The sequence below is a fragment of the Amphiura filiformis genome, chromosome 5 (assembly GCF_039555335.1).
Source record: "Amphiura filiformis chromosome 5, Afil_fr2py, whole genome shotgun sequence".
Classification (NCBI taxonomy): Eukaryota; Metazoa; Echinodermata; class Ophiuroidea; order Amphilepidida; family Amphiuridae; genus Amphiura; species Amphiura filiformis.
In genome coordinates, this window is record NC_092632.1 from 38310535 (window position 1) to 38326409 (window position 15875).

The following is a 15875-nucleotide window of genomic DNA, read 5'->3' on the forward strand; positions in this document are numbered from 1 at the left end:
CAGTGCAACTGTTTTCAGTAAGATATGGACCACAGATTTGATATTCTTACCTTCCAGCTCAGTTTTGTTGGATCATAGAAGCCTCCTAATTCCAGGAATTGGCGAAGTAATTCTAGTGGAGGTTGAGCACCATAAGCTTCTGGAGCCGGTAGATTGAAGTCATCAACAAATACTATCACCTGTTGACAATATGACATGGTACAGAGACAATCAGTAATTTATTAAACAGAACGCCCTCAAATTTATGCTTGTTTACCATTTGTACATCATTAACACAACATATTTTATACCGGTATACAAAATCTCTGCTTATCACTTCAAAATTAATTACAGATAAGATTTGCTATTTATGTTGCATTGTATAGTTGCTTTTGGGTTAAAATGGACTCAAAAACATACATTCCCAATTCTCATATAGTAATTAGATCAATTTAAGTCTATTTTATCAAAATCTGTTTTAAAGTTTTTGCCGGCTTTTGTAAATCTCATAGCACTGACATAGTACTTGTTTAATGTTTGGTTGTCCTCAACGACCGACCAAAAAATTAGAAATCTTGGGTCTTTTTTTTTTCAAACACTTTTTTTTATAAAGAAACCAGTTAAGAAAACTTTTGACAGTATCAAGGCTATTTTATATTTATTATTCACTCATTTTATTTATTAAATGCATATTTGATTAAAAACAAGAAGTATTTCCATTTAAATTCAGTCCAAAAATGCACAAAATGTTCAAGCATTTGTCAATAATGGCCTTTACTAAATGGAGGAAATATGGAGGAATGGCTCATGGGGAAAAAATAAAAATTATTGACCTACCAACACCCTCCAAATTTTTGTCTTGGAAGGGCGCAACCAAACAATTTGTTTTTTTGCCTTATATACCAACCTTCTTTCCTCTTGGTCCAACCAATGTATCCTTGCCTCTCTTGATCAATTTATGCTCAATCTGTGTTCTGACTCTGGCAGCTGTTGTCTGGGCACTCAGCTGTAAGGTGGTGCTTACTAAACCACTTGCTGGTTTACGTACCTGCCCCGTTATGAATGTCAGGTCTAATGATGCCATTGCGCCTATAATGATGATAAAAATATAAAAGTCTACATTTTCAGAAAGGAAATGACGCAAGGAATCCAACTAGCACAACAGATTCCTGCTAAAATGAGGAGTTTTGAGAAAATCACAGAATTTTATTTTACTCTACTGCCTTGAGGAAGGCATATGGACTTATATACAGTCATGAACCCTATTCAGCCTACGTATAATAACCATCACTGCCAGGATTAGCTCCTCAATTGGAATTTAATGCTAACTCAATCATGTGAGCAGAACTTGACACTGCAGGGAGATTGAACTCATACAAATAAACTGATTTGCAATTACCTTCATCATCATCACCCATAGAGCTGGATGTTAAAGCAGCAATGTTCGTCAAAATATTAGTGCCCCTCTCAGAGTAGTTGAACACATCACCCAGTATGGTGTTATGTTGAGTAGTGTATCCTTTGGGTGTCGTCAACTTTTTCAGCATGTGAGATATCATTGCAGATTTACCAACACCAGAATCACCTGGAAAAAAAAAGTTAATTAAAGCCATATTGTAACATTTGCTGAGGAGGATGCCATCAATATTTTTCAAAATTATATTTTTTACACAATTGTAACTTACTTCATTAAACTTCCAAACCCTGCAAAAATCAAGACTGTAGTCAAGTGCTGTAGTTTTGTCAAAATCCAAGGGCAAGAGGGAGCATTCCCCCATATTTTTTTTGACCCCCCCAGTTTCCCGGGGTAAACTTTGAGGGCCAAACCCCCAAAATTACGACAATTTCCACTTTTTGCGGCAATTTTGTGCAAAATTTGTTGATTTTGCCCCCATCTGAAATTCACTTTGCTCCCATGCCACCCCTGAAAAAATTCCTGGTGCCGCCACTAATGTGCATGCAATGATATTAACCAATGCAAATTTACCATTACTTCTAATAGTTGACAGTTCATTAGTAATAAGCATCAAAGCAGTATCAACATTCAATCCAAAGATCGGACAAATCTGATGGCGGTGATGCCTTACATATGCTGAAAGAAGATGCCGTGATGGCATTGTAAACTACGCCGCTGCTCAATACTGACTCTGAAAAGGTAACTTTTTAAGCTTATGTCAATATGACAGAGTCCAATACGAGTTTACATGCTACTATATGCCTTACCTGTAAGCAATACATGATGCTTATGAACCAGTAGTAAGCTGATAAGAAACGAGTACCTCACAGTGTCCACAGTAGGTACCATCTCCGTCTCATCCCTCGCTGCCTTAGCACTAGTCTGAGATGTCAAACCCATCTGTTCTCCTAATGACATATGAGAGACCCCTTTGTCTATCAGAGATTTGGTACTTGACACCAGCTCATCCCACACCACAAATTTGCCTGTTTCAATGCTGACAAAATAGTGGAAGACTGTACGACTGCCTGATGGGAGTCTTATACCTGTTAAGAAAAATAAAATATCAATTATTCGGCTTTTGTTACTGCGCACATCAATAAGTCCCAACTCACGCTCTCGTAAATGCACATTAGTGTGCGCCAGTCACGCATTACGCAATGCACAACTAGCGTAAGTACTGCCTCCACCTGCGTGCACGCCATTCTATATCAATACACAGTGTTATGAGTCTTTATTTTTTTCGCCTACATAAGCTGCAAAATTTTTTGCCATATGGAACTTGATATGTAAATCAATATATACATAATTCAAACAGTAACAAACATGCAAAGTCTTACCTAGTGGAGGTTCTGTATCAAAAAGATCATGCACGAGACCATCAAATTCATAGGAAATATTGATTTCCTCTACTTCGCCCTTATCGGCAGCAGCTTGCCCAGTAGCTATTCCTCCATCATCATCACTGTCGTCTTCTCTCTTCAGGTTGCCTCCAAATGACCACACAAAGCAGAAGACAAAGATCTTGCCCATCAGAGGTATAAGTGCATCTGAATTCTTCTGCAGATACCACTCTTTGGACCTGTGATGAGGAATGCAAACATACTGTGTAAGCTGTGGAGGAGATAGACTTATTCTTTGCTCCACCTCAAGTTAGGTAGTGACATATGTGCATATTTCTCTGGTCGCAGTATCGAATCGCACGCATAAAGCAGAGCATACACGCACGCGGGGGTCACATGCAACGGCGGGTTGTCGGGACGCTTGCATTGCCGTTACTACCGAACTTGCAACAAACCAGTCTATAAAGAGTCCGGCTGGACTTAGTCTCTGGCATGTTTGAGTGATGTGCATGCAGTGCTAAATAGTGTACCTCCAGATTATATTGTCATAAGTGTGTGTTTGTTTGTGAAAACCATGGTACATTGTGTAGCGCTCAAGCCATAGTGTTACGCACAGGGCTATCCAAGTCTGGAGAATTTAAGTCTAGATTTCTTTTTTAAGCAGTCCACAATGCTTGTCAAAAATGTGGTATTTTGGCAACAATATAATACCACATTTTTAAACCTTTAGCATCAAAAACATACAACAAACATATAAATACAATATTTAAAATACCCAAAAATACAACTTCTGAAAGCAATATTATGTAGATAAATAAATTATACTTATGAAATCTTTATATTACAATTGAGATCAAACATTTTGGGCACTTGGAAGAGAAAACTGCTCTCTCCTCTAATCACCTTGAAACTTAATTTTTTGGGGTCATTTTGACCGATTTGTTTGTGACTAAATGACACAAATTATTGATACCAATTAATTTTAACACCCAAAGAAAAACAAAACAAAACATAATACATTCCTCAACTTAGAATGTTTGTATAAAGTAGTGGTCAATGGAAATAAGCAAAATACCTTAAAAGGTCTTAACATACAACTCAAACTACAGGAACAAAAAGCACTTAAAAGAAATACTCAAAGGTTCAAATACAAAGTGCCTTTTAATTTAAATTGTATTTAACATATTGGCCTTTGTAATGAAAATAACAGCAACATTGATACTCTTGAACCATCATTATTTCTACAATGAAAACTTCTGGAAAAAATAATTACTGTAATGAATGACATGAAATAGGCAGCTATAATAATGGCAACATACAAACAGTTGAAAAAAATAAGATGAAGTTGCAAATTATGGAATTATAACAACAAAATAAACTAAATTTAAATAAAAATGAGTAAGAGTGGATATTCATACAATATGGTCAAATACATTAATTTGTTTCAAACTACCAAATTTAAATGTACTTCAGGAATGATCTCAGACGCACAACATTCCTTTTGTTCTGATTAAGGAATGCTGGTGCAACAAATTTAGTGATGTCATGATCACATGTCTGGGACAAAATGATCCATGATATCATCATATGACAAGATACAAGAAACAATTGCAAAGATATGTATGTGTCTTTTATCTGAAAGCATTTCTAAAGTACATTTCATACACCCTCTGAGAAAGATTCAACCTGAATCTTCCACTGATAGAGGGTGAGTTTCAAATGGAGCTACTAATGTGTTCATTCCATTTGAAATTCATACTCCCACTGTGGAAGATATTTATAAAATCTTCAACAGGGTTAGTGTGGATTTTTATTAGAATAGCCCAATGATACCAATTATATAAATAACATGAATGCTTTTCAAGATATGGACAATTTTGAAAATGATACCTTGATATTTTTGCCTCATTGCTATTCTGAGAAATGGGCTTTACACAAGATTGAATTAACATAGTTGAACTGTTTATTCTTATTTTTAGCAAGTACTTTCAAATGATTTTGAAAGCCCACTGTGTCTTATGATCAAATACTATGAAATTAGAAATGGGAATGTCATCTTTGCAGGCCTATCAAAAACATGTCTGAAGTTTTTGTGGGAATGGGTCACAATGCAAACAAACACATTTGTGACATGATCAAGGGGAATGCATGAGTAGCATGTTGGCAATTTTCAATTAGAGGCTTTTACATCTTTTTCTGGCAGTTTAGGAATGCTGCAAACCCCATCAAAATCAGACATCTGGTTACCGAGTTATGAGCAATTTATCGATGGCTGATAACAATATAAAACAAAAGAATCTGAACACTGTTTTTGCCAATATTTCAAAAACAATATTAGTGACATCTGACTCATTCCCCTTGATCATGTCAAGCTCAATATTTGCAAATACCGGCATGTAAACATATAAAGAGCCAACATTAATTAGAACTCATGATTCAATGTCATGCATAAAACATCCGTTATGACCAAACTAACAACATAAATAACAAATTTGAATAATAAACACAAACTCAGTGGAGACATAACCTGTGTCGACTACATGTAGTAGCTGTCTTTGAAGATGGGAACCGATACATGGCAGTATAATACACAGCAGGTACTACATCAATGCTGACAAATAAAGGAATATCACATTTACACATATAATATACAGTAATGGTCAGTAGCATAATCAGATGTAGAATTCAGCAGGGAGCATAAGCAATCCCCCACCCCATCCCAAACATGCAGTTTTTACAGGTGCATCTAAATGCTTGCATTTGACAATTAATTAGTTTAATCTTTCTTTAAAAGGGTAACAACTTCAGTGACCAGCACTGCTTTCCAAGCAGGCCCTCAATGATGTGTAGAGTAACAAGTGTTTTCCACCCACAATCCCTGTTATGTGCTTTATTTCAATTTAGACTTTACTCTAGTTATGCCACTGGCGACAGAAAAAGGGGATAAATACACATGTATACTGTAAAAATTCGATAGTTAGCATATATGCTTACTATCAAGTGCTTTTAAAACATGCAAACATGAAGAGCCCCATCCACAAAAGTGTAAAGAGTTTTGAGCAAATCATCGATACACATAGTTATATACAAACCTACAAATGTGTGTCTCAACCCCATTAGCTCAGTTGGTAAAGCGCCAGACTTTGGTACAATTTCATATTTTTAAAAGCGCTTGATAGTTAGCACATATGCCAACTATTGAGTTTTTACGGGTTTTAAACAATGAAGACCATGGATGATGACATGTATTACATATTTACCGTTTAAATATACCCATGCTCTGTAGCTGCATTTCCTTGCTGATGTAGGTTTTAAGAACATATCATAATCAATACAGGTATGGAATGAGTTACTTAATCACAGATATTCAGAAATTAGTCCAGTTCTTAAATTGGTATTTTACATAATATGACCATTAATAATTATAGTACGAGTCCACAGATTTTATACTGCTTCAAAATATCATGTTTGGTGTGCTAATCGTATCTTATTTCAGCCTATTTATTTCATAATTCGTATCTCATACAATATAGTTGATGATATTAATATTTCTGATGAGAAGTATCTTGACAAGAGATCATTTTGAGATTTGTGCATTTCTGTAAAACCATTATATCAGCTTTTGGTCTATAAATATTACTGTGACAAAAATAGTAAATACATATGTTTAAAATAATAACAAAATCATTGACAATAAAGCATTTAAATAATATCACAAAAATATGCCCATAACTATCAAAAAAATATCATTATTCATTTGCAGTGTCTGCACATGTTATATTCTTATAAAAACACACCTCTTAACCTTTTTTACATGAAATGATTGAGCTTTTTCAACCATTTTTCAACTGCATTATAATCAATTGAAGATAATAAGAATTTTGTATAAAAAGTGATATATATCTACAATATATGACAAATACTTTGGGTAGTTAAACCCCACAGGCACTAACAGCCAAATTATCTGCTTCTAAGAACTATGCTGATTGGCTACAAAGAGGGTTATCTCATTGATCGAGCCAATCAGAGATATGTTAAGAATAGCCAGAAGGGCTTCAGGATTTAAGCTTAAAATCACTTTGAGATATAAAAGCTCTTTTGTGATTAGTTACTCTGATGAGTTGTATCACCTAATTAACCTATCATGGGCACTCTAAGAAAGACAGTAGTGCCTTTTGGCTTAAATAATACTCACGCTTGTTTTTGTGCCTGTAGTTTCAGCTTTTCTTTCCTTTCCCTCTCTTTCTCTTTTTCCTTTTCCTTCTTCTTTTCCGCACGCGTCATTTTCTTACTCCCTGAACGTGATGAATGTCCAGAATGACTGGAATCATGGCTTTGGGCACTGACAGGTCTTTCATCATCTGTCGATATCAAAATGAATTAAGAAATGACAATAATTGCATGGCATTTTTTTTTATAAGACAAATTTGTAAGCATGTTGAAACACATCTAGTCTTTTTGGTTAAACTCTTTGTTGTTTACTAGTTTTTGCTCTTTCCTTTTCTTGTAAAAGTCAAGTTCAAAACTTACATGTTTCAAAATGGACCAACTTTTTTCTTGTCTCTGAGCATTTCTTTTACTTACTCATTTGTCTCTCTTTGAGATGATAATATTATATGTGTTCATTTAATTTGATTTCTGTCAAATAAGTATATGGATTTAATTTGAAAACCCAAAACATATGATCAACTTTTAGAATAGGGCTGCCATCATACATTGGTAATTCCTTTTTGGAGGTATTCAGAATGGAATGTGGTGTGTCTGATGTGCCCTTAGGCCCACAAAAAATACTGTGTAACCAACCCCTTAATAATCACTTTGTTTTTCAACTACTCTATAGTTTACTTAATATTTACATATTACACCTACCAGGATCACCATATCCACCATTCTTACTCAGGAAATCAATGAAAGCTGATAATAAATGGCACAATGTAGCTACTATACTATTTTCTGTAGCTTGTATGTGCTGATGATGGCAATACTGGCGTATAAACTCCAATCCTTTGTCAATACTCTTCTCAAATAGTGCCAGTAAATGCTGCTTGCCACTGTCTGGGAACTGCATGGATAAAATTGAAAAAAAAAAAGGTAAACTCAGTGGCGTGTCCGGGGGGAGGAGCTTTAATACTTTAAAAAAAATAGAAACACACTGGAGAAATAAAATGCTTGTTAATAAATGTTTCTGATTCAACATGTATTTATCATTACCCACTGATTCAAGGATCACAATTTTATATTCATCCTCATATAGCTTGATATGGCGTTACAACTCTTTACAATAACTTATTATTATATATATCTTTAATTGAAATGCTATTATTTTAATTATATGATCATAATTTTATAATGTTTCAGATATATTGTACATTGTAATTGACAGTTATCATGATTCATTTTGTTCTTAATTTCTGCAACTTGCCTGTCAATCACAGACTAATTATGATTGATTTAAACACCACGGGACATCTTACATTGTACGATGTGTCCTAATCCTCTCAATATGCCAACAATTTTAAGGCGGGATGTTTTAACTCGATGATGTTAATACAAATGTCGGCCTTATTTTATTGATTTATATCATACGCTAATACATAAGCTGCCATAATTATTCCCGAATATCATGATTATATCGTTATGAACACGACAGAGTGCGAATCGCAAAATTGCTGTTCTGAGTAAACGCCGCGGCGTTTGAAAATCTTGGTACCATGCTCAACCAATGGGCTCAATCGATCCAATTTTATATCATAATTTTGCCCCCGAAATACCCATGACGGCAAATAATTAATTCCTCTAATTTAATTTTCTATATTTTCTGAAAGTAAGACGAACTCAGTTTCACCCCATTCAAACTTGCTCAAAATGTTAATCAATGTAATTTGTCAGTCGAGTATACCTGTCTTAATTGTTCATCGAGTGGTTACGGTATTTATTTTATTGAATTCATACTAAAATATGCAACGAAGGTACCATTGTGCCAATTCACCAATTCAAACATCTGTTTATTTTTGGTAACAAAGGACCACTTCGTATAACTTCCAAATCTGGGTGCTTGATGTGTGAAAATATTGGATCCAAAACATAATAATGATAAAATTGGATTGCTCTTTGACTGTGTCCAATCAGGGATTTCCCTTTTAACAAAGGAGCACAGGCGCATTGCAGCGCACTGCTGCACAGTAGCAAAATCTATCGGCATGATGAAATAACTGTCAATTATATACAAATCAGAGAGTGATGAATTTTATGATGGGCTACAACATCACCTTCAGAAAGTCAAGAAGAAGGAGAAACTTATCTTAATGGGGGATTTCAACGCCAAAATAGGCTCTGACAGTAAAGCTTAGACCCCCGCAATGGGCAAGTATGGTATTGGTAAGATCAACAGTAGAGGGGAGAAACTGTTGGAATTCTGCATGCTCCACAAGTTGACAGTCTGTAACACCCACTTCCAGCATAAAGCCTGTAGAAAGGTAACATGGACTTCACCTTGTGGGAAATACAAAAATATGATTGACTTCGTCATAACTCAACAGGAGAACCTAAGTAGCATCCAGAATTGCCGATCAGACTGCTCAGCTGATGTGGGCTCAGATCACAATCTAGTGATCGCTAAAGTGGTGTCAGCACCAGTCAGAACCAAACGCCTGAAAACAACGCCAAAAAGCTATGGCGTCAGTAGATTTACCACCCCCCTGATTGCAGAAGAGTTCAGAGCCAAGATTGGTGGTACTTTTGAACCCCTGCTTCAACTGGAGGATACTGATGTAGAAGACCTGTGGGCTAAGTTCAGAGACACCATAAACAAAATTACTGAAGAATCAGTTGGTATTAGGAGGGCTCGCCAAGTGAAGGGATTGCCTGAAGAAGTCAGGAAAATGTGCCACTTGAGAAGGAAAGCCAGAGTCTTGATGTTAAACAACCCGTCAGCTCCAAACAAGAAGTGCTATCGGAAGCTGAACAAAGGGGTCAAATATCAAGTGAAGCAGTGGAAAAGAAAACTTCTTGAAAAAGACGTTCAAGAAATGGAAGAAGCCCAAGCAAAGAACATAAGCCACGATCTCTTCAAGAAAGTCACAAAGCTAGCAGGGGATAAAACCAAAGTTCAAACTGCAGCCAAAGACAAACATGGTTCACTGAAAACAGCCCCAGAGGAAGTAATGAAATGCTGGGAGGAATACTTCAGTAAACATCTGAATACGGAATTCCCCAGGGACTGTAATATACTTAACTCCATCCCGAGCCTGTCAACACTGCTACAACAAGTTTGCCCTTTTCAATAGATGAAGTTGAAGAGGCCATCAAGAAGCTGAAAAACAACAAAGCGTGTGGTTGGGATAAGATCTCAGCAGAAGTGTTGAAAACAGGAGGACCCATGATGAAGCAGATGTTGTTGAAGATCATCAACACCGCCTGGGTTGAAGGAAAAATCCCTGAAGACTGGAGTAAAGGTCTAATAACCCCTGTATACAAAAAGGGCGACAAACTGGACCCAGCCAACTACAGAGCTATTACCCTCTTGTCAATCCCGGGAAAAGTATTCTGTAAGATGGTTCTTAACCGAATACAACAGACTGTAGATAACCATCTGAGAGAGGAACAGTGTTGGTTCAGGAGTTCCAGAGGCACCTCAGATGCGCAACAATTCCATCAGACAGAGTCTCAACATCACTTGCTCCATCAATGATGTTATCTGCCGGAGACGTTTGAAATGGGCTGGGCACATCTTCAGGATGCCTCTACATCGGCTTCCCCACCAAGCCTACACTAATGACTTCAGCAAGAAAAAGACCACCAGGTCGTCCACCAACCAGATGGAAGGACCAAATTCAGAGGGACTTGGGAATGACCCCACATGAAGCAAAGACGCAAGCAACAGACAGAACTGAATGGAGGAGGCTTACTCGGCAGAGAGCAAAGGGCCACACCGGCCTGTGCATTTAAGTCAAGTAAGTCAAGTATATACAAATCAAAATAGTCAGATTGCACCCTTTTTCATAAATAAGTATGATTAATATAATATATAGGTTTGGTGTTTCACGGTGGTGTTTGTTAGAAATCAGTAAAGAAATGTGATGTGCATACTGCATAGTCATGCAGAAAGCATAAGAGAGAAACATATAGGCTATAGTTCCAAATCTGGGTATTTGATACATAATAAGTAACGCTAAGCTAATGCAAAACATGCTAAACTTCGAAGCTAGTGCCGGTGACTCGACGAGGTAGATATATAGACTATAATAAACACAGCCAAAAAAGAAAGTCTCCAGTAGTTCCATCCCCATTTATTCAGAGTCTGATGAGTTTATGGCAAAATAATTTATATAATAGTTTTCTATACACTTTCCTTCAAAGGTTGATACCAAATTTGATATCAAAAGTTTAATCATCGTGAGCATAGAAACAAGCGCAATTTTAAAAATGACATAGGGAATTCTATCACGTAGCAGAGCTAGCGTGAGTGCCAAGACTTACGTCGCCTGAATAGGCCGGCAGGTTAAAGGTTTACCCATGCATGTCAAAATGCAAATCAAATACCCCGCTCTTTCAATTGTGTGCGCAGGCAAGTGTGCAATGATTCCTGTACGGGTTGCTTCAGGCCACATAATAAGCTGATACCATGCATTGGATTTTGCGTGGTCAATTCGCAATTTGTCATTTTTAAAATTGCACGAATTTCCAAACTACGGCTCCTATGCTCATGATGATTAAACTTTTTATATCAAATTTGGTATCAACGTTTGAAGGAAAGTGTATAGAAAACTATTATATAAATTATTTTGCCATAAACTCATCAGACTCTGATTAATTGGGGATGGAACTACTGGAGACTTTCTTTTTTGGTTGTGTTTAGTAGACGGTGCGCGTGTGAACAGGAAAAATAATGAGTTATATGAAGTTTAAAATGATATCATGCATAAACCCGAATAACCTGTATCTTCCAAATCTGGGTGTTTGATATAGGGAAGACCTATACTTGCACGTGCGCGTGAACAGGGAAAATAACGTTTCAAATTAATTATATCAAAGCCCCTATCAATAAGGGGCTGTGCAATAATTATGAGCCCTGGGGAGGGTAAAATTGGGGGGGGGGCAAGAAATTTTTGGGGAGCAATTTTGGCAAGCTGAGGGGGGGGCAAGCAATTTTTTGCACGAATTCATGGGGCGCCTTTTTAATAAAACGCTCTAAAAGGCTTAGGAAAACAGTACGGAAACGCTTAAAAATGCAAATTTTCATGCTCGCTGGGCTCGCAACATACATCTAGACCATTTAAGGTTTCCAATTTGGGATCGTAAAAATTTGACATGTTCAAGGGGGGTAAAGAATTTTGGCGAGCCGAGAGGGGGGCAAGCGATTTTTGGCGGGAGAGGGGGGGGCAAGCGATTTTTGGTGAGCCGTTTGGAAATTTTACCCCGGGGGGCTCATAATTATTGCACAGCCCCTACACACGTTACACAAAATTGTGCCATTAATTGGATTTTTTACCCATGGTAGCTCCAATATCTTAAAAACATAATTAATTTGGCAGAGTTCAATGTAAGCTTTGACATTTTTAAACATTAAATAGGCTATCGCCCTTTTTTTTACATTTTTAAAGTAAAAACAAAATTGAAGAAGAAAAAGTTTGTTCTCAGAGAATAAATATATTGAATATCTCTTGTGTGAAATATTGTATTAGGCCTATATTATGTTGTAAAAGAATTAAATGGGAAATATTTTCCATTTCGAATTATAGCGGAAAGAAAACACATTCGATTTATGCGGCGCAAAAGTAACATTTTCCAATTCGCGCTCAATTCTTTTATTCTGTTCAATACTGTTCATGAAGGTGTGCGTTGTGTAACTTGGGGTGGAGGGGTGTATAAAAATAGTTGTTTTTAAAAGGTTTAGTATGCCTACAACGTCAGAAATCAATGTACGTTCAAACGCATGCTGCATGCACTGCAAGACGCCATTAAATCTTTTGGCTGCCTGCAGATCTGAACATAGGACTTTTCCCACAAAATGGTCTTGGGAGCAAAAATTTGCCTTTTGCGTGAAAAAAAGAAGGACGGGTCTTTGGATGTGGGTAAAGGAGCTCGTTACTAATAATATTTTGCCAAAGGATAACCAAATTAAAATTTGACCGAAATCGTATTAATAGGCCTACTCTCTAAATTCCTAAGATTTAAAAATAAGTCTAAGAGACTTGTTAGAATGACAAAACCTTTCAGAGACTTAAAATTCAAATCTTTATTAGAGTAAAATTTAAATCCATTAGATTTGAATTTTAAGTCTTTTCAAGGTTTTGTCCTTCTAATAAGTCCCTGGAATTTAGAGAGTACTGGGCTTTAATCAGTTTTGCAAACAAAATCCCAACTTTTTCTTCTTCGCGTGCCTCCCAATATAGGCCTACGTCACATTTCAAAACACGGCCCGTAATTCTCGGGTCGTAAAAACATACTCGATAAAATAGATAAGTAACAAAAACCCATATGGATGGAAAAGTACATGATCAAAAATAAAATGTTTTCATAACATAAACATAGTCAGCTCAACTGAATCTCGGGGCTGAATCACATGGGTTTCTAAACAAATTCATAGCATTACACGTTTATATATATCACCAGCCAAATTGTTACAAATACTCAACATTTATTTAAAAACAGCACTGCATACTGTCTACTGAAAATACAAATTGTATTAGTTACTAACGTGAATGGATTGTAAAAACATGACAAATTCATAAAATACATAAATACATTTTAATGGCATAAAATTCATAGAACACCGTCAAATTTGTTTACAAAGACATAGGCCTACAGTAAATAAACAAATTAAACAACACAATGTAAAGTGATTCAATAATATAATAATAATTAAGATATGATTAATATATACTAGTACTATTAATAATATTAAAATGATAGTTATTTTTTATTGTTATCATAAGAAAATAATAATAATAATATAATTTTTACTATAATACCGTATTAATTATTATTATATGAATAGGTCGTATTGATTATTCCATAATACATGAATATAAATGCAAACAATTGGAAGTTGTATTGATTGGCCATATGACCGCATGCACTGCATTCACGGCACTTTACAGTTTACACAGTGAGTCAATTGGGGCGAACTTGTCGTGGTATGTGCGTGTATTGGGGCGAACTGGTCATGTATGTACGTGTATTAGGCGAACTGGTAGTGGTATGTACTGGTGTGGGGCGAAACGTCCTGACACCCTTTAAAACACCCTTACAAAACCTAAAATAATGAATCTGTACCTACCATCCCTATACTAACTTATGAACACAGTAAAAGCAACAATTTTAGTACAAGAACCTAATTCAAACAAACATTTCTACCTTTATATCCACAGAACCTCAATATCCAACTTACATCTTTAGGCAGCTTACTAAGCCAAGTCTTCACATATGGTCTCCAACCAAGATCTACTGGATCCTGTGAATAAAACAAAGTCAAATTTTAATTTGTAAGGAGGCTGGCTAACCCTAAGTTGTTACCCTGTCATTAATTGAATTTGTTTATCACTATTATTGAGATATTAATTAACATGACTCAACATGATGGCTTTTTATTTATTGAAGTTTTCTTCATGTTTGAACTTATTTAAGAGGTTAGGGCCTGATCAGTTGAAATCCATACATCCCCAATGAAAGACATGACCTTTATCTTCCAAACAGGGAGTACAAACTTCAAATGGAGTTGCGGAATGGGTGACTCCATTTGAAATCTACCCCCTGTGTGGGAGATTAAGACATGTTTCCATAGGGGGTGTGTATGGATTTCAACTGGAATAACCCATCAAGTGACCCAAACCACCAAAGCAAAGCAAAGCAAAAAATAAATAATTTGGGCATGTCAAATAAAACCAGTGGCTGAAACCACTTGCTCCTAAGTGTGAAATAAAGTTTTCCCCTTCACAATCCTTTTGGATGCAAGCTTTGCCTGCCATCCCTGTAAGGAGGCTGGCTGAGTTACATTTTACATTTTATACTTAAATAGAGAAATTAACTACATGTATTTCAATTGGGCTTCAACTTTGTCAATACTGCTGTATCATATCATATCGATGTTGCAATACATATTAATCATCTATTATGCTGGCACAAGCCTTTCCATTAAACTTTCACATCATTCAAGAGTACAGTCCAGTTCACAGAGTCAGCCAAAAAATATGTCATAAAAATGATCAATACTTATATTTAACAACTGGGATTCAGATCAGGCACCTTGTATACTCAAATAATAATCAATAATTCACTTACCAGGTACACCATGGCACATCTACTGATTGTAGCTGGACTCGCCTGCGACAGATTATCCACTTCAAACACCAACCTCATCCCCGTAGTGAGACCTATTCTCTCACCATTGGCTAAACAGAGCAGTTTACTGTCATCTAGTACGGTATTGAGATTCTCAACCCATAGGGTATCCACTGGTCCATCAAGAATAAGCCACTGCCAGTCTTGTGGTACTTCATCTCCATGTCCGCCGGCCTTGTCAACGGATGAGGTGTCTAGCAGCATGTTTTCTTCTGCAAGGCCGCTCTCACTGATGATGGTTCCACCATGAGGTGATGCTGTTCTTTGTGATAAGGAGGCTGTTGGGCTGGACATCTGTATTAAGAAGAAGGGTTTTGTTGGTTAATAATATATTCAACAACTCTTCCTATATCTTTGTACAGGAGGCAACCGTTGTTAATCTGTGATGAATGCACACTTTTACAGTAGTGTATATGAAAACGCAGGGCGAATATGTGTTACGCTTGAGCACATATAATTTGCCATGCCAGAAACCTGTGTGCGTATTCACGCTTACATATTGAATTCAGTATTTTAGAGGTAGCAGCTCAATATTGCCGGTTTATTCTGTAGTTTTATTGCTGATATCAACAGAGAAAGCACATATCATCTTGTAAGTGGCAATGACTAACTAACATTCATCATAAAATAACCATGTGAATTGAGCGATCTTTAGCTTGTTTTCTTGGCCTCTGAAACCCTTTACTTTGCTTTGATATCACATTGCCCACAAATCCTCTGTAACAACACATGATCCAATGTGTATGCCACAAATG

General features: G+C 36.4%; 1 protein-coding gene across 1 annotated transcript in view; it reads right to left on the reverse strand.

Annotated features, from left to right (window-relative positions):
• LOC140153093 (dynein axonemal heavy chain 6-like) overlaps positions 1-15875 on the reverse strand; it is a 156243-nt gene that overhangs the window by 68934 nt on the left and 71434 nt on the right. Inside the window, 9 exon segments of the mRNA XM_072175712.1 lie at positions 51-179; positions 887-1068; positions 1379-1564; positions 2203-2481; positions 2776-3017; positions 6974-7139; positions 7648-7840; positions 14171-14233; positions 15061-15414. Of these exon segments, the coding sequence (XP_072031813.1) occupies positions 51-179; positions 887-1068; positions 1379-1564; positions 2203-2481; positions 2776-3017; positions 6974-7139; positions 7648-7840; positions 14171-14233; positions 15061-15414 (1794 nt within the window).